General features: G+C 35.0%; 1 protein-coding gene across 4 annotated transcripts in view; it reads left to right on the forward strand.

The window, feature by feature from the left end:
• Positions 1-9,366: 9,366 nt before the first annotated feature.
• The window catches only part of LOC127840840 (exocyst complex component 6B-like), a 54,381-nt gene continuing 37,850 nt past the window's right edge, over positions 9,367-25,897 (forward strand). For all 4 annotated transcript variants that reach the window (XM_052369269.1, XM_052369271.1, XM_052369270.1 and 1 more), the window contains exons 1-7: positions 9,367-9,550; positions 15,300-15,465; positions 19,550-19,688; positions 20,696-20,741; positions 22,583-22,787; positions 24,310-24,465; positions 24,920-24,988. In XM_052369269.1, coding sequence (XP_052225229.1) covers positions 9,369-9,550; positions 15,300-15,465; positions 19,550-19,688; positions 20,696-20,741; positions 22,583-22,787; positions 24,310-24,465; positions 24,920-24,988 — 963 coding nt within the window. In that variant the 5' untranslated portion in view covers positions 9,367-9,368. The remainder of the gene's footprint in view (positions 9,551-15,299; positions 15,466-19,549; positions 19,689-20,695; positions 20,742-22,582; positions 22,788-24,309; positions 24,466-24,919; positions 24,989-25,897) is intronic.

Below are 25,897 nucleotides of genomic sequence, written 5' to 3' on the forward strand. Positions count from 1 at the left end.
CAAGAAATACACATTTTATGTTTTACCACGGCACGTTTTACCGTGTTGTGGCTATCGATCTTGTACAATTAGCGTACAGCGAAGCGCCGAGGTTATACATTTTGATGTACCCACTCACGTCTTTTGTTGAATTATAGTTTCATTTCTCGGCCGATTTTGACAAATTATATATCATTAGAAAGCTTACGTTACGAAGTAAACAGATATATAAACATATATTAAGTTTTTCTTCTGATTTCGACAGCCCGGCGAGTTATAACTTTAACTTTTGCAAATATCATACCGTATTGGAGTTTTAGAATCTAGATTTACGGTTGACATGTTCGTACTTAATACCAATTTGTAGCGTTCTTCTGATTTCGACAGCCCGGCGAGTTATAACTTTAACTTTTGCAAATATTATACCGTTTTGGAGTTTTAGAATCTAGATTTACGGTTGACATGTTCGTACTTAATACCAATTTGTAGCGTTTATATTTGGAGTTCAGTTTTAAAAATTACATCTTGCTTAGTAGAATAGAATTCTGTATACGATAGAAAAAAATTGTTTAAAAACGAAAGTAATTAAGGAATGAAGGCGGAAGAAAGTAGCGCGCGTTCTTAACGCACTGAACTGATGCTACGGTCTAGTCGATTATGCTTTTGTTTAGAAACCGGCCATTGAATTTCCTTTGCCATGATTATTATATTTTTTTATGGAATATATTGTGGTATTTTGTTCACGAAACATATCAATAAAGCTTATTATAAATAAATCTTAATAAATTAACGATTTCAGCTCTTGTTTATAACACAGAAAGGGTGATAAATTTATGATGAAACAGCGTATATAGCGGACCCTCTCGATTTTATTCGGCTTTGAATGCATACTTGAAATAAAATGGGTGTCAAAAACATTCATCGTTTGCTGTTAATTATCAACGAGGGAATTTTGTATAATTATATGAAATGTTATTTACCTTAAATTATCAATTAATTAAAGATTCTTGAAAATCACGGTCGGTGTTACGCGGGTCATTTCGTATTTTGACATCAGGGCATCATGTCCAACTATTCAAAATCAGATTTTTTCACTGGGACGATGACGGCTTAGATTTAGACAGGCAGACAGATAGTTTATTCAGACTTATACAACAGTACATCGTCTTCAACTCAAATATATAAATTATTTTTAGACGAATTGTTAGGTGATTACGCATATAGCAGTGATGATTCTGAGAATGTTGCCATGTTTCTTATCCGTGTAATCTAGAGTCCGTGGTTTGAGCATTTTTATCGCGGTGTTCAATAAAAGATATCTCAATAATCTTGTTTATTGATAGATCTGTGGTTTTATTGCTCCTGTGTTCAGCACAAACCAATTATCTCTTTATGATCAGATACTGTGCCGACCAATACTAAATAACACTATGGTGTCATACGCCACAGCAGGGACCTATACTTGTGATCATGGAGTCTTAGTGCAAGACTTAAAAAAGTATGTTGTTTCGCTTGCGGTTGTTAAAGCCAAAACGGGGCTTCCCAGCTGGCACAGCTGCTGATATTCGGATCTGAATATCTAAACTTATTCAGACCTTATTCTTAACCGTTGCGCGTTTTACGATATCGTATTTTAGGCGGGAATACAACTCAGTGAAACTATTCAATTTCTTATACAACATTAAGCATATTAACAGTTATTGAAATTAACAATATCAGCGACATATTTTTAAAGACTGAACACCTTTTCAAGTATCGAATTTAACATGTCAATAAAATATATTAATACCAAAAAAAAGTTTCATTTAATAATGTTCACATTAAACCTTTAAATGAAAGTGTCGCTTTAACTATTTTCCGTGTCTTATTAAGCCGCGAATGGTTTGCTAAAAACAGTTAACAAAAAGGGCTACACGTTCTAATTCTTAATGAAATACAAAAATAAGTATAACATAATTAATAACGTCCATAAACACACACGGCAAGATCAAAGTTTTAATGGAAAACTAATATGACCTTCCACGTAAATTATTATTTTCGTCTAAATCGAATACTATATATAGAGAAACAATGTATTTATAACCGACCAATGAGGTAACATTATGCAACTTTCAATTTACACAGTGCTATATGGCAACAATATGGAATTTGAACAGTGGTAGTGTTTTAAGGTCTGGACTATCATTACTTGTAAGTTTGTATAAACATTTTTCTAATGCAATTAGTAAAATAATGTTTATATTTTATGTTTAATAATTTATTGCATGATTATTCTGTGCTGTTATATGAATTTGATGCCGTTAAAGCTTCCGACATGAATTCATGTCGGAACGATGCTATTGCAAAATAACGTTAAACGATATGAGGTCGATGTTAATCGACCTCATATTTATAGGAGTAGGTCACTCCCATTAAGTCCAGCTGAAGAGCCTTCCCAGTTCATAGGACAAAGTAACTAATTTTTGTGCTTGAAACTTTAACTTAAAATAATTTCAGTTTTGGAATTACTGCTTATAAAATGATAGTTAATTACATAAATAATTAATGTAAACAGATAATCCAACTGAAAAAAATATAAAATACACAGTCATTTAGTGATCTATAATAATACATACTTCTACTAATAAAAGAAACAAATTGAAGTTGACCGGCATTTAGGTGCAAGTTGCTATAATCAGCCCTAGCCGTACAACAGCTGTTGGGACAAATCGGGCCCGCCGCCGTTATATCGGCACACATCCGATATAATTATATAAGACCCAGCTGTGATATATATTATTGTCAACATAATTTTAGGTAAAGTTTTTTTTACTCTGTCTTCAGATGTAGTTACACAGATTTTAACGGTGTTGGAAACAATGAGAGACGAGAACAGGGAAATGAAGTGGATGCTGCAGCGGCTCTTGGCTAGGTCAGCTACTGATGACGAGCCAATGCAACTGCCAGAGAACATCAGTCTTCCAATTGGAACATTTGAGCAAATGGATGAGTTTGAAGAGCATCTTGGTGATGAAGCTACGATCCATCTTTTCTAGGACTGCTGCATAGTTCAAGCTTTTTTATCAAATATATTAAGCAATGTTGTAAATGTATTTGACAGTTCTTTCTCCATTGATCCTAAACCATTCACAGGGGTGGCGAAATCAAATGTCCGAGTTGCCCGAGTCGTACATTTGCTTGTCTGGGCAACTGATTTTTTTCAATTAAGTTGTCCGTGGACAACAAGTTTTTTTAAAGTCTGGTCCAGGTATACAAAAACAATACACTGTATTAAAGCCGTAATTAAGTTTTACAAAACCGGATGTTGACACGCGATAACATTGTCAGTGCTATTTGCGAACGATCAAGCTAAAATACGGGCACTCTCCTGCGCAGTGATCTCCCTTATTCTATAAGAGACCGGGAGCATGCTGCATTTTCACCAGGGGCGCCTCTGGAATCGGGGCGCCCTCTGTATCCCGCTCGAACCCCCACTAACACCTCTTGGGGCGGAGAGCACAAAAACCACACACAAACTATAAGGAATTAACATTAATGCCAATAAGGATAATGATAATCTAGAGATAATAGGAATACTGCAAAAACCATTTTGATAAAAGGCAAACCACTACATAATCCATTAAAAAAAAACAAAAACAACGCATCTAGTCACATTAAGGTCTCATTGGCCATCGTGCTATGATGTATAATATGACCTTATTTTCTCCCCTGAAGGGTCACAGGGGCAGGTCGATACATCTGTAGTCGAGAAGACGCTGGACGACCTGTAAATAAATCTCAAATACACACGCATTTTCAACATTCGGCCTGACTGTTAGACAGTGTACAGACTGGTCTCTTTATATTTACAATCAGACGGAAATCAAAAGTATCAAACTAAGATAATCAAAACACGGTCTACCTTGTTATTTGAGACGACTTTAATGGTAAAGATGGAACATTTTGTTTTTTTTTAAATCTTCAACAACAGAGCAGAAACACGAAGCTTTGAGCAGTCCACGTCCCATAAATACTAAGAAAGATTATGATACAAAATATGATCTAAGTAAACGCACCAGAACTTTAAAAAAAAACTTGGCTAACAGATTTTCAATGGTTACCAGTTGATGATAATCAAATTGCTACCAGTAGCGGTGCAGAGCCTCAGTCTGATGAGGTCGACATATTGGACTAGTTTAATTTGTTAAGATTACCATGTACTTTTGTTCAACACATGTTTTAATAGCACTAGCTTTGCAAGATTAAAAGTTTGATAAAGTCTTTATATTGTTTATAATATACTGCTATAATGAATGTACCATTGAAATACAACTATAAACAAAACAAGCAAATCATACTCATTTTGATATATTCCACATTATTTTACATTAATCAATAAATGCGTTTATAATTTAAATAAACATTAACGGACAAGTATAGTTCAGCAACGGACAAGTTAAATTTCCTAAATGGTTGTCCGTGGACAAGTATAGTTTTTTTAGATTTCGCCAACCCTGCATTCCTTTAAGGCTCATCTTCTAAGAAAGCATACAATCTTTTTTATCTGGAAATGAAATGGTATATATTCCTTTGCAAAAGAAGAAACAGCATTCCAGTTTTTGAAGGTTTTAAAAGACATATATATATATCATGTGCAATTATGAAATACACTAGAATGTATGAAGATATCAAAGATAATAATATGGACTTAATCTTGAACAAGGATTTGCCATTTATTTGAGTTTTGGATTTTTTTGCAGGGTTTTTAATTTCTAGTTTTTATTTAATGCTTTCCGGTGGTTTATAGAGAAATATTAGTGAATTAAAACTGGTTCAAACAGTGAAAATTATCAGTGAGAATTATCGATAACTTTCATTGTTTACTGTGAAATGATGTCATTTTTTGACGAAATGACGTCATTATCCCAGCAAAATTCTTTAGTTAAACTCTTTAACAATGTATATAAACGGTGAAAAATGCATTAAATAAAAAGAAAATTTGTTGGATTCGGTGGATTATCGATTTTAATTAACTCGTGTTCATAGAGAATATATATTTTCTATGATCACTCGTGAATTAAAATCGATAATCCACCGGATCCAACAAATATCCTCTATATAAAATATTTTGTTTAGTCTTGCAAGTATGTTTTCTACAAATGTTCTTTGAGTACCTGGTGTATTATTTGTATTTATTTTATACTTTCCGGTGGTTTATAGAGAAATATCAGTGAATTAAAACTGATAATTTCACTGTTTCAAACAATGAAAATTATCAGTGAAAATTATCGATAATTTTCACTGTTTATGTTAAATGACGTCATTTTTTGGACGAAATGACTTCATTTTCCCAACGTAATTCTTTAGTTAAACTCTTTAACAATGTATATAAACTGTGAAATAAAGCATAAAATAAAAAGAAAATTTGTTGGGTTCGGTGGATTATCGATTTTAATTCACTCGTGATCATATAAAATGTATATTTTCACTCGTGGCTGCGCCACTCGTGAAAATATTATTTTCTATGATCACTCGTGAATTAAAATCGATAATCCATCGAATCCAACAAATATCCTCTATTGGTTAGAGATTTTATATGCAAGGGTATGCTTTTGAGTAATGTGTAGTACATCAGGAAAATACTTGAAGGTATTTTGTATATGTAATATATATTTATTATCAAAATAATAGAAGTCCTTAATTCTATAGTTGTGTAACTGGTCAACATATATAATGTTATAGAAAAACGTCTTATTGTTTGAAGTTATGTCTTTATTGTTCCATGAAATAGTTTTACTGTTGGTTTGGGTTTATAGATTATGAGTTTCATTACTCCTTGCAGATAGAACATTAGATAGAAACATGTGTTTGTAAGCAACTTCATGTAAAAGCGGATAGAACATTAGATAGAAACATGTTTTCGTTAGCAACTTCATGTAAAATATTTTTGCTGATGTTACATTCAAAAAGTTAGGAATCACCATATTATTTTAGAATTCTCTGGTAGAATAGTTAACTTGGGATCCTCCTGCTATGTATGTATGTATCCATGTATATGTGTGTAATACTTTATGTGAATAAAAGTTGAGAGTACTTTAATAAATTTTTAAGTCTTTTAACAAAAACCTTGTATTTCTTGCAGGATAATGCTATTTAGCTCTTGAACCCTTTGATATCGCTCTGTTCCAGCAAGAAGAAATAGATTAAACATTAAAAAAATGAAATTGGAAGTACATGTACAAGAATCTTTTGTCTTATGTTCAATTTGAACACAGTATTTCATGTTTGCAGCCTACATATTATTTCTAACATGACCTGAATTTCCATTAATGCGTTGTCCAAAATTTTACAGGCTCTGTGTACCCATATTGAATACAATGCTACCAGTTTGTAGCCCATATTTAGTACAATGCTGCCCGTATGTAGTCCATATTGAGTAAAAGGGCTACCCGTATGTAGCCAATATTGAGTAAAAGGGCTGCCTGTATGTAGCCCATATTGAGTAAAAGGGATGCCCATGTTGGACCTATATGGGTCCCATGTGGGCAACTATATGGGCCCCATGTGGGCTGCCAACATGGGACCCAGATGGGTAGTGCAACCGGGCTCCACATGGGTCCTATCTGGGCTTCCCCATATACTTTCATGGGGCAGCCCATGTTGGCAGCCCACATGGGGCCCATATAGGTGCCCACATGGGACCCATATGGGTCCCATATATATTGTTTGCTGGGTCACTGGTTAAAACATCCACATCAGTACCAGGTATTAGCGACCATGCTATGATTGTCACAGAACTTAATATTATCCCCCATGTGATCAAGCAACATCCTCGAAAAATATATCAATACTCTAAAGCGAGTTGGCCAACCATATCTGAAGCCACAAAGGAACTTTCATCCACCATATTAGCATCTAACCCATCACTACCAATTGAAAACCTTTGGGAAACATTAAAGTCAGGAATTCACAAAATTGTAGACAAACATGTTCCATCCAAAATGTGTAAACACCGGAAATCCCTACCCTGGTTCAAGAAAGATCTACACAGAATGATAAAGCGCAAAGCAAGACTTCACAAGAAAGCCAAGATAACCAACAATTGGGACACCTACAAGCGCTACCAAAAACACTGCAAGAAGGCTTTTAAAAAGGCTGAAATTGATTACATAAACAACACCATACAAAGCGGACTAGACGAAAACAACACAAAGCCATTCTGGAGATATGTTAAGTCACGCCGCCAAGACAACACAGGCGTAGCACCGCTTAAAAAATTGGGTCAACTTATGAATGATAGCAAAACAAAGGCACAGATACTATTAGACCAATTCAGCTCAGTTTTCACCAAAGAAGATAAAGGTGGGGTGTTACCCAACCTTTATAAGACAACAAGATCAATACCCCCACTACACATAACAGAGGAAGGCGTAAAGAAATTACTTGCTGATTTGAACATTTCCAAAGCTAGAGGCCCAGACAGTATCCCAACCATTGTTCTCAAGAACTGTGCAGCTGAACTAGCCCCAGCCATACAATATATCTTCCAGAAATCACTGGACCAAGGGACGCTACCAAGTGACTGGCGGAATGCAAACATCGCCCCTGTCTTCAAAAAAGGAGATGTTCACTTGGCAGAGAATTATCGACCTGTATCTCTAACTTCAATATCATGCAAACTTCTCGAACACATAATCTGCAAACATATACTTAACCATCTAGAACAGAACAAAATACTTACTTCACTCAACCACGGCTTTAGATCTGGCTATTCCTGCGAAACGCAACTTATTACAACCATCCATGACCTCCTAATTAACTACGACAATGGAAGCCAAATAGACATGGCCATACTCGATTTCTCGAAAGCGTTTGACACCGTCCCACACGAGAAGCTCCTGAATAAACTTTCCGGTTATGGCATCGATGGCCCACTGAATACATGGCTAAGAGATTTCCTAACCAATCGCAACATGCATGTTGTCCTAGAAGGGGAGAAATCCACAACCGCCCATGTTGACTCAGGAGTACCCCAAGGAACCGTCCTCGGCCCCCTCTTGTTTTTGTGCCACATAAATGACCTCCCTGACACAGTTAAGTCACAAGTACGACTGTTCGCAGACGATTGCCTCTTGTACAGGCCCATACGATCCATACAAGACCACATAGCCCTCCAAGACGACCTGAAAGCGTTGGAAATCTGGGCATCTTCATGGGGAATGCATTTCAATGCCAAAAAATGTTACATCCTGAGCATTAACAACAGATCATCTCACTTCTATGAATTAAATAAACACATCCTCCAACAGGTCGAAGAAAATCCATACCTTGGCGTCACAATATCCTCCAACTTAAACTGGGACACCCACATCAATAAAATAATCAAGAAAGCTAACTGTACCCTAGGATTCATACGTAGAAACCTCAAACACTGTCCGATCACCTGTAGAAAAACAGCTTACTTAGCGTTAGTCAGATCAACACTTGAGTACAGCTCTGTGGTATGGGACCCACATCTAGCAAAGCATATTGACAAGATCGAGCGCATCTAAAGACAAGCGGCTAGATTCATCACAGGGGATTACCGCTCGCAGGACGAAGGCTGTGTATCTTCAATGTTGAAAACACTGGAACTTCAAAGCCTACAGGACAGACGAAAGACCAATCGACTCACCTTCCTGTACAAAGTTGTCGGGGGGAAGGTGCCAACCTTACCTTGTCATGACATACTAACACCAGCAAGAAATAAAAGAAACGTTAAGCCTAAATTATTTAATGACTATCAAGCTACAAACATTCTAGAAAACCAAGTGACAAATAATACAAAGTGCTTTAAAACTTTTGTGTGCAAAACCGAACAATTTAAAAACTCCTTCTTTCCCAGAACTGTATTAGACTGGAACAAACTTAGTGACAGTGTTGTGTGCGCGGCTTCCGTCAATAGTTTCAGGACTGCGCTGCTTAATCCACAATTGGACTAGTCTCTCTCCCGTTGCGACCTACGCCTTACAAGGCCCTGCAACGTATCGATTCAGATTCAGATATATCAGCTGTACATTTCTTTATTATATGGTATAGTTACACTTTCAAGATCCAGTTTGTTGCGTAACTATAATTAACAAATTACTAGTATACGATGCAGTATTATAATTTTATAATTTTGGTATAGGCCTTCTGCTGGTTATTTTGACACTATTTGATTGAATATTAGATATAGAAATATAAAAATACAAATCAAACGTTGGTTACCCCCCCCCCCCCCGCTCCGCCCACATCCTTACAATCTAAGCCAAAAAATGACACCACGTTATTACCGGTAACTTAAGAAACCTAAACGGTTCAAAACATGCATTAGAGAGCTTTCTTATATGACCTTTTATTAGTGCTTTCTAACCTACTCGACAAGCTTTATGCGCATGCCCGAAAAATATGCAATGGCGGAAGCAACTCCCAAGAAAACTCGAAATGAAAATTGGAAGGTTTTAGAGAAAGTACCAGAGGAAGACAGTAATCGACAAGGGGTCAACACCAAACATGAACACCTGATAACAGAAATAGAAACCTCAGATGGCCCACTGGCCACCGCTTTAAGGTGTATTGCTTGTTTATTTTGTAACTGTCAACAGTTTTCTTGACAGTTTGAGGGGTGGGGTAATAAGGCATATAGTCTGCAGTGTTTTTTGCATTTGACGGAAAGGTAGTGGGGCCCTTCCGATTGGGCATTTTTAATCAAAAGAAAAAATTGAGAATGATCACATGTTTAAATTCTACCAGATTAGAAAATATGAAATATAATTTGCACACATTCTCTGAAACTTACTTTACTTTATATAGCTTACTCCAGATTCGTAATTATAAATCCGCTGCCACACCAATTTAGGGGTGTGACTAGATAACGAAAACAGTACTGTATTAGCGAAAACATTAAATTTACCGAAAACAGATAGATTCCCCACCTTTACATTGTTAGTTGCATAAACTATGGTTTAATGCAGTACGCATTTAAATGAAACTAAATATTAAATATTTCTTTTTTACAAAAAAACATTTTAGTCCTGTTTAAAAACGGAAGCATAATATATTATGATGACATGATACCGAAAACAGTAAATTTACCGAAAACAGATGTCCCACCTTTACATCGTGATAGTGGCGTAAAACTATGATTTTAATGAATGTTTACTCCAGCACACATTTTAATGATGCTATATATCAATTATTTCATTTTTACAAAAAAACTTATTCCTGTTTAAAAAACGGAAGCATTATATAATACGAAGACATGATACCGGAAACAGTTAGATTTCCCACCTTCACATCGTGACAGGGGTTCTGAAATATTTTAAGAGTCTAATTGTCCACGGACAAGTTGGACCCACAAATTCACTTGTCCGTACCAAAGAAGTACTTGTCCGTACTTTTAAGATAGATAAAGGAAAAGGTCATTACTAATTAAGCAAATAATACAAGCATACACTTTTGTTAAATTCTATTTCAAATTATAAACATAGTTAACTAGAAAATTAAACAAAAAATACAAGCAAGATGTGCATATAATAAGATCACGTTTAAGTCACACATGATACTAGTCTTATTTATAAGACGCGCAAAGAATTTAGAGATACTTTTTATGTGGGCTAAATTCTTTAGAACTCCAAATATTACCAATATAAAAAGTAGCTTAATATTTGAGAGCGTCCACAAGTTCGACTAACATGATACCATCTCGGATATTTAATAATCTCAACATGACTAGACAATTCACTTGAAATAAAATAATCTCCGTTAATTATAAGTATATAATTATCCGCTAATAAAGGAAACTCCTTACGAAGTTTACATTTACACTAATCGGCAACGTTTCAAGCCAAGGAAAATCAATTAGCCAAGACTCAAAAAATTCTCGTTTCCGCTTGGCGTCGTGTGTTTATCATATTCATACTCAGCTTGTCTCTTCTTTTCCGACGCCAAACTGATTTTATCATTGGTCTGATTAGCGTCATGGCTAGACGTTGAAGTGGTTTTATTATATAAAAATCGAATGCAGGTCGTTAGAACATGTATGCGGCCATTTGCAATGTACGAAAAGTGTTATCTTAAAATTCTTATGCGTGATTGGCTGTTGCTATACACATGTGTGCTGGTTTCTCTATTAAAACAGGGACATAGGTCCCTGATTAAAATTGTTTTCTTATGCGTGATTGGCTGTTGCTATATATACTCGTGGACTGGTTTACCACATTAAATAATTATTATCGGAAAATAACATACCTCCAGTTAAAAAAGTGTGCTAGTCCGCAGATAAATCATAAGCTATTTATATAAACTTCGTTTTTTATTTTCGAAAAATATTGAAGTTTCGTTCTCAAAACAAATTTTACCACGTAAATTTTACTTGTCCCCGGACAAGCCAGCTTTCAAAAACTGCTTGCCCGGAAGGGTAAATTGACGACTCGGACAACTCGGACAGCATATTTTAGAACCCCTGCGTGATAGTGGCGGTAAACTATGATTTTAACGAATGCTTACTCTAGTACGCATTTAAATGATGCTGTTTATTAATTATTTATTTTTTTACAGAAAGCATTTTATTCCTGTTAAAAAACAGAAGCATTATATAATACTAGGACATGATTCCGAAAACAGTTAAGTTACCGAAATCAGTTCGATTTACCACCTTTACATCGTGATTGTGGCATTAAACTTAGATTTTAATGACTGTTAGCTCCAGTACGCATTTAAATGATGCTATATATTAATTATTTATTTTCTCAAGAGATTTCGTGATACTCTGGTACCATTTAAAATGACTCCAGGTATGGCATACCTGAAATAATGGAAAAAAAAACACTTATGAATGCGTTTGTATAATGGATAGGGATAAATACAAGAATGAAACATACCTTACTTACTCTAAGTTTTCAGTTAATTCTTTTGTGATTCAAATTTTCGGACATACGGATTTTCATCCATAAATTATGACTCTCAATTTTCGGACAGTACATTTTACAGCGCTATTTTACCAGATTTCTTCCCTATTTTCACTTATCTTGTGTCACTTCGGTCATGCATTTTCATGACCAGATTAAAGTTATAAAACCTGGCAGATTTATTATTTATTCACCTTAGGGCAATGGCCCATTACATTTGCGTAATTGGATTAAAAACCATATATGCTGGTATTAAACAATGGTTTCACACCTATCATAACAAATACTTTACACTCCAAAAAACGTAATGCATGCCTATTATTATACAAACAATTGAAGGTGTTATGCAAGGACTGACGAACAAACAAATAATTCATAGTTTGCATATTTTGTTTATTTTTATAACTTTCTGTACAAGAATAAATCATGTGAAATTATTTCTAATAAAATGCAAATATATATAAAAGTAAGAACACACGAACCGGTATGTTAATCAAACATTGCTGACTTTGCAAACTTATATATAAAAGCGATATATTATGACACCCATTTGCTATGCTGTTTACGGTATTTGTTTTCGGTAGTATTTATTTGTTTCATAGTTTGAATTAGGGTTCTTAAATTATTAGACTTCTATAAAAATAATAAAATAGAATTGGTTATGCAATATGGATATCTTTTTGTTACTAACATATTGAATACATACAGTTTTCGTATATTTGTTCACTGTTTTCGGGAGTACATTTTACTGTTTTCGAAAAAAAATGAATGCGAATTATTTTTATTAAAATACATTTTAGTAAAAAGTTTTAACATATATATTGAAATATCTTTAAGCTACTATTCTTTTTCAAACCAGACATAGATAAAGCGGTGTTTTCGTCTAAATATTCAGTGTTTTCATATAATAAGACACTGTTCTCTGTGAATTTTACTGTTTTCGCGAAAACAGTACTGTTTTCGGTATCTAGTCCTACCGCCAATTTAGTGTATTGTATTTAGTGTAGTGTATTTAGTGTATTACATGTACAGTAGTTTATAGAATAATGGACACAATGATACATGTATTGCACTTTCATTTGACAATTGGAGTAACATTAAAAGCACACTGACTAAATCTCAAATTCAGCTGGAAATTATTATTATGAATAAAATCATACCCTCTTGATTTGTATATCTGGCATCAAAGTATTTTAGGGCATTTGTTATTGTTACAGTTTTACAATTATTGTTCCCGGATTACACTGATAAGGTTCAGTTGAATAAGGTAAAGTGCCTACAGTTTAAAGACAAGTTTTATGTGTAATAAAGTACAATTTAGGAAATAACATGTGTGACACATAACTGATGATATTGGTTGTTGGGGGAACTCATTGAATGATGTCAGCAACTAAACATTAGTCACATGTTCTACCATTCTTTCTGCTCAATATGAGTGTAACCTCTTCTGGGGTTTAGATAAGCAAACAAAATTGCTTCACCACAGCGCTTCATCTAGCTTTCAAAAGTTCAAAGTCCTGGCTGGAAACCTGAATTTTCCAATTCTATCTTTTACCTGATAATCCAGTATAATTGCCATTTCTATTGTTCAAAACCAAAATATGGCCAATGTTGACAATGAATGTGTTAAAGAATTTCATTAATACAAACGTCTGTCATTTAACACAATTGAATATATTACAGTGAATTGAAGGATGGGGAGATTCCCTTTGAACATGGTTGAATCACGTGACGAGATTCAGGGTTTTTTTCCCCACTTTTTGGGAAGATAGCCCATGGCTTTGGAATTGGGAATTTTATCGGCATTTTCATGAAATTGGGAAAATTAATTCATTAGCCTTTTTTTTCACACAAAAAGTCCACTAATTAGGGAAATACTAAATTTGATATAACACTTTATAATCATTAAAATTAAAAGAACAAAATCATAAAATACTTTGTTAGATGTAATTGAATTAAAATTGAGATAAAATACGCATAAGAAACTTCTTCCAAAAAAAAAAAGAATTTTTTTTTATTTTTTTGGGGGGGAAATTGGGAATTTTTTGCCACATTTTGGGAAAAAAGTATACTTTTTGGGATTGGGAACATAGCCGAATTTCGGCTATAAAATCGGGCCAAAAAAAACCTGAGATTTAGGAGCATCGAGCATCACCAAACAACAAATTAATTAAATGTAACATGTACCTCCTTTCAGAAAATGTTGCGAACGTGATAGTGAATTTTTAAGAATAAAAAGCGTCTGAAAATTGTACTGAGTACACTACAGTTCCGGATCGAGATATAACCTACCTTATCGCATTTTGTGTTATTCCCATGTTATACATTAGTATAGAAAATTATCGAATAAGTATTTTAAAATGTGTATAATTAAATGTGTTTTCCAACAAGCATCTCAAGGTTTCATTATTCACGTAAATTTACGATAATTCTATAGCCCCAAATAAAAATTGCCAATATATGTTGTTTACATTCTTTGTAATGCTTGAAAGCAATTAAAAATAGACTTCATGTACAATTTCACTTCATTCTTCCTCTGGGAAAGTGTGGACATATATATTTGATTGCTGAATAAAAACTTCGAAGCTAAGTAAATCCCAATATCTTTTCTTTTGGTTAAAAAAATTGTAGTGCATTTTTTAATGTCAAATCTTTTTCACTTACTGAAAACAAGTCATTTATGCTGTATCTACAGCGCTGCAGTAGTTGGGATAGGTCAGTATTGATCTGAGACATGTGCAGTTATTGTTTACACCTTCACATGTGGTCTGCGTGTATTTGGTTGCCTGAGCGCTGATTGGCTGATGCGGATTATCTGATGTCCTAGGGACTTCCACTATTTGTAAAATGGTAATACGACTGCCGTTTTTGGGCATAATTTATGCCCGCCATCCACTAACGTAAGCACTGTTCACAATGTATACTATGGAAAAAAAAGCCTTATTTTATTGACCATGAGTCGGTGATTTTGTTGGTCAAATTTCCAATTTCAATTTCCAATTCCAAGTATATATTTTTTCAGAAATGAATGCCAAAAATTCTTAAAGTTTAAAAAAAGTAAATGTTTTGTTAGTGAAAACATGTAGACACCACTAATCTCCATATCCTGTTCTATAAATGGAAATTTAATTAATATAATATTGAAATGACTTTAAACTTATATTCTCAATTTTATACTATTTAGCGAAAAAATCTGAAAAATAACAAAATTTTAGTCAAAAGGACACAATTTGTCAAAGCCAAGGGGCCCTGGCCCTATTACCAAAAATGAAAAAAAAATTCTGACAGTACCAAACATCTGTGTGTACTGTAGGGCAGTGTATATATTCTGACAGTACCAAACAACATCTATGTGTACTGTAGGGCAGTGTATGATCTGACAGTACCAAACAACATTTGTGTGTACTGTAGGGCAGTGTATGACGATGATGAGCTCAACAAGTTTGTGGAGCTGCTGGCCTCGCGTATCAAGTTTCACGACAGTGAGATAGAGCGTATGTGCAACTACCACTACCAGGGCTTCATTGACTCGGTCAGAGAACTTCTACAAGTTAGCACAGATGCCGCCCATTTAAGGGTAAGTTTTATCATACAGTACTTTACAATACATTACGCGCAACCAAGTATATTGTGCACGTGATTTTAAATGGCAAACATGGAGTCTGTTAAGGATATTTAGAATAGCACTATGATTTTTTTTCAAATTTGCACTCTGAATAGCGTCGTTTTCACATTTAACGCACACCAACTTGTTGAATTGAAATTTGGTTTTTTAAACTGCGCGTAATACATTGTAAGTACGGTACTGGCACTTGGTGCTTAGAAGCCAATAGAAGCAAAATGGACACACTTTCGTATCACACATTAGCAGTTATACTTTATTTTTGACAAAAGATCTCTTGAATTTTATTTTTCAATTTTCAATGAGCATTTGTAGATGTTTGTTTGTCATATTGGAAATAGAAATCCCTCTAAACGCTTGTTTGTTAAACTTGGTTAGTCTTTGCAGTCAGTTTTTCTGGTATTTTTCGTTAAAACTCGTTTAGGCAAAAAGTGTTGTCTCTAATTAGCCTCTTCAGACTGCACAGGCTAATCTGAGATGACACTTGATGCACATTCAGTAAGTCCAGTTTTCCAATAGCTAGGCTCAAAAATGTATGTGTCCTGTTTATGGGGCCTAAATTAAAATTGAGTTTGTTTGCCCTTTACCGACCGACTCACTTTTTACCCCCCGACCCGAAAAATTTTATTGCGATTTCTGAAAACGTATTTTTTTTATTTTCGTTTTTTTTCGACAATCATAAAAGAGCCAACAGCAATATTTATTCGTGCGCGTATTTATATCCCTGTCTATTATTATAGCCCCTGACCGATCTAGGTCACTCCGATGGTTGGAATTTCATACGCCACAATATAGACAGTAATGCAAGCGTCTATAACCAGCATCGCGATCGGCAGTGTTCCGTGAAAATGGCCGAACGACATCATACTTAAGGTAGTGCACCTCTAATGATTTCCCGCGATTTATTTTACGATCATTGTCGATCTTCAATGATGGGTTATTTCCGAGAGATGCATTTTATTTTTTTCAAAGTTCGAATTTTGTTATATGTTTACGTAATTCCTTTAGAATACATTATTTTCACAATAAATATTGACTTTGATCCAAATATCATCTGAAAAAATACGATTTCGCGATTTCTTCAAAGATTGGCGAGCCTTTTTACCTGTTTACGTATGCATATCTAATTTAAGCTTGCGCAAATGTGAAGTTGTCGTGGCCTAGTGGTTAAGGCGATGGACTATAAATCTTTTGGGATCTTCCCGCGCAGGTTCGAATCCTACCGACATCGCATAGTTTTTGCGACACGTTTTATTTCTTTTCTAACGTAATTTGATTAAATGATGCATATATGCTATGTTTTGTTGTTAATATGTTGAAATTTGTATGCACATCCTTCAATTTTTTAAATTAAAACAACGTTATGGCTAAATTGGGTGATTTACTGCTGAAAATACGGATGATGCATGTTGAATTTTTATTTTTATTTCAAAAAGTAAACGGTAAATTTGTCTATTTCTTGGTATTTTTGCTGTATTTAGTGTTTCTATAAAAACTATGTTTAAAATATAACTTAAATGGTACTATTTTGAATTTTATGACACTTTGTTTTTAACCGACCCAATTTTTACTTGGCTGAAATCACTTACATTTCATGGCGCTCTTCCATAGATAAAAATTTGTAAAAAATAAATGTCTGTAAAAGAATACTTATTTAATCTTGTTTAAATTTTAAACACCTTTACTGCATCTATACACACCAACAGCATGCCCATATTTAGAAATTTGAATGAATTATGGAACTTTTATATACCCCAGGGGTGAAAATAAACTGTACAAAAACTGAGCGTGGGGGTGGTTTTGAAAAAAACGGTATATTTTTTTAAAAAGCACGGAAAGCCTACCTACAAATTTGCATGTAGTTCAGTGAAATGATGCTGATTAAGAAAATAATTAATTAGATTATATTTGGATATGTGCCCATTAGAGGTGCACTACCTTAACTATTGGTTCGCGAAAGTAGTCGGACATATACGAGTTTACGTTCGTTGTACACATGCTGTTAACATGATCTAAGACGGCGGACAATGAAAAGAAATTACGATGCTCAGCGAGGACAAATGACTATCGAATTTACGACGGACATCATATAATTAGTAAGGATTAATGAAAAGAGCGTGTCATTCTACGATGGAGCATACGTTTTAGATACAAATAAAACTCTCTTTTTTGGAAATGTATGAACTGAATGTCACAGAACAAGTGTTTGAAAATTGGAATGCAGTCTACTCGCAAGGAAAAATACATTTAACAGTTACAGGATTATTGTTCGAAAATGCAAAATAAAAGACAAACATGATTTGATTTATATGCAAGTGGATCTGTGTTTAATCAGATTCATGTGCATATTCTGCTTTATTATGTTTGCCACACTAAACAGTTTACTGTAATGGCATGTTAGTGAAATGGATATGTAATGGTAAACTTATTTAAAATATTAATGTCTCTTAGCTAAATACATCGACAACACTCAAGTATATATGTTTAAAGCGTTAATATATCCACAAACTGAATCTAACACCCTTAATTTATTTCCCCAAATCAAGTTTTCATGCTTATGTTAGTTGCAATAATACAACTCCCAGCTATTGACCCTCTGAGCTGTACGTATGTACTCATAAAAGCGCAGAGCATTCAAGAAGAAATAATGCTTTATAATAATGTTCAGTTTGCCCTTTTATGAATTTACTTTGCCATGACGAACTATGCACTAACCGGTCAAACACTTAAAATTGAGGCCTGTAAAAATTTCAGCTGGCCTGTGAATTGTTTCTCCTGGTAGGCAAGTCTGGCCTGTAAAATGTGACGGTCTTTCGCCATGTCTGAATTTTTCCATTAAAGGCTTTGGGCTGTCTTTCTACACTCCTTCAACGCTTGTTGCATGCTAATTAAGCGCAATTTAAGGGAAAGGTTAAAGTTAAAAATAAAAGCTGGCTGGCTGTTAAATAATTACAAATGCATTTGAGCAATTAACATCATATAATGAACAAATATTTAATGTAATAACACACAAACATGCATTTGATATTAATATATGCAAGAAACAGCAAACAAGATAATGTTAAGCTACATAGGGCTTCGTACACTGCAACAGTGCTTTAATAACAGTGTTTTAAATATTTATAGACTATTAGTGTATAAAAAATATAATTTCTCAAATAAAATAAAATAATTTTCCTACCTACCTACCCACCTGTAAAATTTAGGGTCGGTAAAGGGCAAACCAACAATATTTTAATTGTGGCCTGGTACATAGATTTATATAAATTCTGCTTTTGCATAAAATTGACATAGCCTATTGTCATTTAAAAGTTCCCATTTTGCCGTGAGCATTTAATCTCTTCTTATAATGTTATTTATTAAACATATTTCTGTGAAATAACTTATAAACCTGTGCTTCAAGAAATTATAGAAAACATATATAAATCAAATTGCTACATGTATACAGTAGTTTAATTTAGTTTTTTGTATTATTTTAGTGTGATTGTATTGAAAGCCAGAAGGTTATTGAGATGCTGTCAAGTCTGGAAAGAACCAGTTCTTGGTGTCAATTGGGAAAATCTAGAGAATGCTCATGGGTTTTGGGTCAAAAGCTAGACCATCTTAGCTAGATCAATAGGTGGACATCATATCTAGACCATCTTAGCTAGATCAATAGGTGGACATCATATCCACTAGGCCAGGGCAACCTCTGTAATGCTTTAAGTAATTGTTTAGATGTCCATCTTTGTAAACTCTTTACCACTTAGATTCGCATTTTGATCCATTTTTGGTCCCTAAAAAAATCATAATATGTAAATGAAAGACTATTCTCAATAGATTCAAGTTTTAAAAGCTTCATCTCCAACCCTTAGATACTGTTGAGTAGCAAACAGCTTATTAGGTGAACAGTCTGCGAGTTACTTACAGGGTGTTCTGGGTGTTATGCTGGTTGGATATAGAAATGTTCACTGTGCTTCTGAGAGGGAAGAAAGCTTTAGGCAGTTGTTTATATCTCAAGTGTGTGAAAAGCTATATAATCCCTATGATGCATATCTAGGGTGAAATAGATGCGACAAACACAGCCTTGCAAGTGTCCTGTGAGCCATTGCTGCGAAATGGCGACGGTCTGGTGCGATACAGACGGGTACAGAAGAACATCGCCTCCGCCATTGAGCAGCTGTCTCTGTGTCTGCCAGGTTAGTAAAGTGATTGGAGAAGACCAGCATAGGACCCTCGTTCTGGGGAAACTGGGCTGAGTGCATGTGTGTAAAGTGCATGCTTCACAGGCTAATCTGGGATGAGACTTTACGCACATGCATTTAGCCCAGTTTTCCCAGAATGAGGCGCATAGAATTTTACAGTCACATTTAAGCAATAGATACGAAACATGACTTAACAGGGTCTAGGGATTTGTATTATGGCTGGCCTTGGGCTTCATTAAATGGGTACTTATTCTTAACATGAAAATGGTAATAAAGTCTTATTCACTCAGCTAGGTGTCCTTTAGTTTTGTGCTTTAAAATTATGTCATTAGATTTTTTAACTTTAAATCAAAAAGTGTTTGTGTTGGTTGAGTTTTTTGACGACCAACAGAATGCAGGGGGGGGGGGGGCATGTTTGACCTTCCCACATATAACCTGCATCTTGGGAAAATGGGCCTTATGGGATGTGCGGTCACCTTAGCCTTTTAGCAGTCTGGGCATCCCCACAGTCTGATCAGGAGCTTTGCTGTCAGTTACTGAGACCTCAAAATCTTGCGTGTTATAGCCGACAGCTAAGCTCCTGGTCAGATTGCATGGTCTGCAGCTAGCTTGCTACATATGGCATAAGACCCATTTTTGTATGATGGGGATCATAGATTTCGTTAAAAAAATCTTGTTGGAAAACACCCATATAAAAATGGCATCACCAAAAGCCGAACAGAGCACATCTTCATAGAAAGGCATATACAATGCTTAAGTTGTGGATATTTTATTTCAGTTAATCAGGAAAAGCAATAATAGTGCCCAGAGTTGGGGATTTAAAATCTTCAAAAACACTTAATGAAGGGGTTAATTTAATGACTAATTAACTATATATGATTGAATTTTAAATGAAACATAGGTACAATATTATATAATTTTAATAGATTATTCAGCATGCAATTGATGTACTTCATAAGTATGTTTCGGACAATAATTTGTTCCCTTTGCTTTTTTTTCAGTTCTGGAAATGTACAGCAAATTACAAGAACAGATGAAAACCAAACGGTAAGTAGCATCTGTGCAAGCATAAGCACCATTTCCCTTTTCACTCATAAAAATCATAATTACTGTAAAACCAATATTAATTAGTTAATGGATTTCGTGGTTGAAGGAACCACTAAATAAGTGTCCAATAAATTCTATATCCGTTAGCAATTGAGAAATTGCAAAGACAGGGCTCCTAGTATGTAACTGATCTAAAAGACCTGTAGGGAAAAGAGCAGAAGCCCTAAGTTAAGGATTTTGTAAACTAGAGGAGTTTCTTTCAGAATTGTCTCTATTACTCTGTAACTCCAAAATTATGCGGATGATGGAGTCCTAGCCACAAATCGCATTATAAACAGAACAGCGTTATTAATTCTTCGCTCATTTATTGCAATGTTGTGTTGTCATTCGCCAATGCAGGCATATGAATCATACTATATTGATAACTGTTATATATATATCCGATAATTCCATATAATTACAACCACAATTCAAATACAAATTCTTGTGATTTTTTAAAATGAATATGTTTAAGAATTTTATTAACACAATATACGCCATCTTTCAGAAGTGTTATTTGTTTAGTGCATTTTGGGACTGAGGTTGTGCGATCGAGTATGCACATGTGGGGTAACACGGTGTGTGCGCAGATTTAATTATTACAGCCAATGGAAAAGTGAGAGTCATTTTAGATTAAATGCAAAGTTTAGTCATCAATTTCTGAAAACCGGATAAAAATGAAAGTGAATTAATTTCCTGGTAACAAAAATCCGGTGTTTTTATGTATCTGAAACATTTGGATTACTGATTTTGTTTGTCTTGCTCATATATGAATTTCAAGAAACGCTTAATACAAAGAAGAAAATTTGGAGAAAAAACAGGAGCCAATACCCATCTGCATTGGATTCCGTGTTATAACTGAGGGCGTTATATTTGATTAACAGTGTAATACAGATGAAGTGTGAGTTTCATTTCATTGTCCATTGATTTTGGCGAAGTTTTGGGCCTTGGAGTTAGAAATTTTCTCTAAAATTACCTTTTTCCAAAAAAAAATATGCATGGCTGTCAGATATTGTGCTTAATTTTGGTATGTTAGTATACCTATATGATTTACAGATGAAGTGTGAGTTTCGTTCCAGTCCATTGTTTTTTGGGGAAGTTATTTGCCTTTGACTTTATATTTTTTTCTAAAATAGCCTCTGTGCGGCCAGAAACCGCAGCAGGGGGCATTTTGTTTCACAAACAAAGGTCTTGTGTACTTCTGAAGTTAAAGTGATTTTCAGTTATAGTGTATGTATGATGTGTAGATCTAGAAATAAAAAGCACGGTGATCTACCTTGCTACCTTTTGATGCCCTTCATGCTTGCAATAAATCTGTAGCAAATCAAAGCTATGCTTAACAGCCTTCATAACAAGTTTCAGACTAAGAACTTCCATTGATTCAGCAAATTGTTAGAAAATGTCACAAGACTAGTCTGGCATTCACAATTTATCTTTTAAGCAGCACTTATTACCTATGGTGTTGCTGTCCTTCTTTCAGGGTTTTTCTTGAAATTCTTTTAGCTTCTACCCAACACTTAAAATGATGCAATGTCAACTCCATTTTCACCTTGATTTTTTCCTCTTTCTCTGTCTTTTTTGTTGTTTTTCTGAAGGCCTTTTCCCAAATTAACACAATAAAAAAGCCCTGTTAAATTGTATGTGGAAATCCTTCAGCCCTTACACAGCAATGACAATGTTAACTTTTGAAATTGTTCCCCTTTCTCAGAATTCTCAATATTTTCCTAAGCCATAACTGCCGAAAACAATCAAGAAAAAAGCCCTGTTAAACCTTATGTTGAAATCCTAATGAAATCCTTCAGATTCTACCCAGCACTGAAGACCCTGGAGCAGCTGGAGCACACCTACCTACCCCGGGTGAGCAGCCACTGGTTCTCCCAGACCATGGCGGAGGCCATACCACAGCTGAGAAACCGGATCAAGGAGGCCAGCATGACCGACCTGAAGGACTTCCTAGAGAACATACGCAAACACTCCGCCAAGATTGGCGAAGTTGCTATGCGCCATGTGAGTATAGAGTTCTATTATCCCCTGACGAAGGCAGAGGGATATTTTTTGGGCGTTGTCCATATGTGAGTCACGTCAACACGTCAAACACCTGTCAACTCTTTATAACTGCAAATTAGCTATTTAACCAAATTTAATTGTTCATAAAATAACATTTCTTGAATATACTAACATTTATTTATTTAAAAAAGATAATGAAGTCCTGAGGTTGTGCTTTCAGAAACTTTTGTATTTATTCTGAAGTTATGCACTTAAAAAAGATCTCTGGGTGCCAAAGTTTTTGTATTGAAATGAAAATGGCCTCTCTTCTCATGCTGATGACATGACGTTGTATGATTGCTATCGAAGTATGTCATAGACAAAAGCTACTGAATAAGATCTGCTTATAATGATATAATACAATAACATATTGACAGCTTAATGATCAGACAATACAGTGATTTTTTGCCCCAAATTACTGCCTCTTACAGGCTGCTACCTATAAGCAAAACGTGACATTTTTTTCCCCAAAATAAATCCGAAATTTCCCCCAAAAATATGCAGAATTTTAATAATTGTGTTTTTTAGCTCGGCTGTTTTCGGAGAAAAACCCTAGGTATTGTCATAGCCAGCTTGTCGTCCGCCGTCTGACGTCCGCCGTCCGCGTCGTGCTAAAACCTTAACATTTTGTTAAGGTTTTGAACATTGGCTCTAAAATCAAAGTGCTTCAATCTACAACTTTGAAACTTCATATGTAGCTGCACCTTGATGAGTTCTACATGCCACACCCATTTTTGGTTCACTAGGTCAAAGGTAAAGGTCACTGTGACCTCTAAAAAAATAAAAAATTCTGACAAACTTTTATTTATTCAAAGCTGCACCAGCAGCCGAGCGTGGCACCCTTTATGCGGTGCTCTTGTTTTAGTTTATTACAGAGGGATATTATTCTGTAACACTTTATAACATACATTTTAAACATTCACATATAAACAATTGGAATTCTGTTATTTATAATCATAGTAATAATGTTTCATTTCTCCCTATTGCATAGTTCATCATGCTATTTTTCCCAATCCAAAAGGCACAGGCTGCAAAATATGAAGCAAAAAAAAAATCACTGCAATATGAAGAGTTTTGGTATATTTTAGCCAACGTTGTACTTTAAGGTCAAATTGTTTAAATTGACATGCAAAATAAATTTGTTGTTGCAAAGGTTAAGGTTTGCGCTTAAGGTAAAAATGTGCATGGTTCAGCTGGTTGAACCCATTACCACACAGATACACATTTTGATCTATTTGTAGTCCTTAGAAAATAAAATAAAATTAAAGACCTTTCTTTATTAGATTCCAGTTTTTAAGTCTTCATTTCCAACCCTTAGAAACTGATGAGCAGCAGACACCATAAAACCTGAACAGCCTGAGTCACTTGAAGGCTGTTCTGGTTTTATGCTGGTTGCATATTGCAATTTTCACTATGCTTTTAGTCTTGAAAGGATTAAACATTACAGGCAATATTGATAATACGCTCTATATGGTATTCTCAGGCAGCAGAACAGAACAACATGGACCCTTCGATTGCTCGTAAGCGTGAAAAGAAGCGTAAGGCCCCGGCTCCACCCAACCCTTTCACAGGGGAGAGGGACCAGGACAGCGACCAGGAAGGGGCCGCTGGGACAGAACACCGCTTCACTGATGAGGAGGTATTTGTTTTAATTCTCTTGACTATAATTTTTAGCTCGGCTGTTTTCGGAGAAAACCCGAGGTATTGTCATAGCCAGCTCGTCGTGTTGTGTCCGTCGTCGTGTCGTCTGCTGTCTGCGTCGTGCTAAAACCTTAACATTTTGTCAAGGTTTTGAACATTGGCTCTAAAATCAAAGTGCTTCCACCTACAACTTTGAAACTTCATATGTAGCTGCACCTTGATGAGTTCGACACGCCCACCCATATTTGGATCACTAGATCACAGGCTTATCTGTGACAACACTTTATGCCCATGCATTAAGCAATGTTTTTGCGAAGATAGGCTAAACTATGTCCTGAAACTGACTCGAGGCATCATAATTTTCATAAGAATAACATGTCATGATGTATATATTTTTACTCACACATATTCGATGTCCTAGATATTTACTTGTTCCTATGATATATTTTTAGGAGTTGAGCGCCCAGGATCTGATAGATTTCTCACCTGTATACAGATGTCTTCACATTTATACTGTCTTGGTAGGTATATAGAGGATCTCATAGATTTTTCACCTGTATACAGATGTCTTCACATTTATACTGTCTTGGTAGGTATATAGAGGATCTCATAGATTTCTCACCTGTATACAGATGTCTTCACATTTATGCTGTCTTGGTAGGTATATAAAGGATCAGATAGATTTCTGACCTGTATACAGATGTCTTCACATTTATACTGTCTTGGTAGGTATATAAAGGATCAGATAGATTTCTCACCTGTATACAGATGTCTTCACATTTATACTGTCTTGGTAGGTATTTAGAGGATCTGATAGAATTCTCACCTGTATACAGATGTCTTCACATTTATACTGTCTTGGTAGGTATATAGAGGATCTCATAGATTTCTCACCTGTATACAGATGTCTTCACATTTATACTGTCTTGGTAGGTATATGAAGGATCAGATAGATTTCTCACCTGTATACAGATGTCTTCACATTTTACTGTCTTGGTAGGTATATAGAGGATCTCATAGATTTCTCACCTGTATACAGATGTCTTCACATTTATACTGTCTTGGTAGGTATATAAAGGATCAGATAGATTTCTCAACTGTATACTGATGTCTTCACATTTACACTGTATGGGTAGGTATATAGAGGATCTGATAGATTTCTCACCTGTATACAGATGTCTTCACATTTACACTGTATGGGTAGGTTTATAGAGGATCTGATAGATTTCTCACCTGTATACTGATGTCTTCACATTTATACTGTATGGGTAGGTTTATAGAGGATCTGATAGATTTCTCACCTGTATACAGATGTCTTCACATTTACACTGTATGGGTAGGTATATAGAGGATCTGATAGATTTCTCACCTGTATACATATGTCTTCACATTTATGCTGTCTTGGTAGGTATATAAAGGATCTCATAGAT

The sequence above is a fragment of the Dreissena polymorpha genome, chromosome 8, assembly GCF_020536995.1.
Source record: "Dreissena polymorpha isolate Duluth1 chromosome 8, UMN_Dpol_1.0, whole genome shotgun sequence".
NCBI classification, from domain to species: Eukaryota; Metazoa; Mollusca; class Bivalvia; order Myida; family Dreissenidae; genus Dreissena; species Dreissena polymorpha.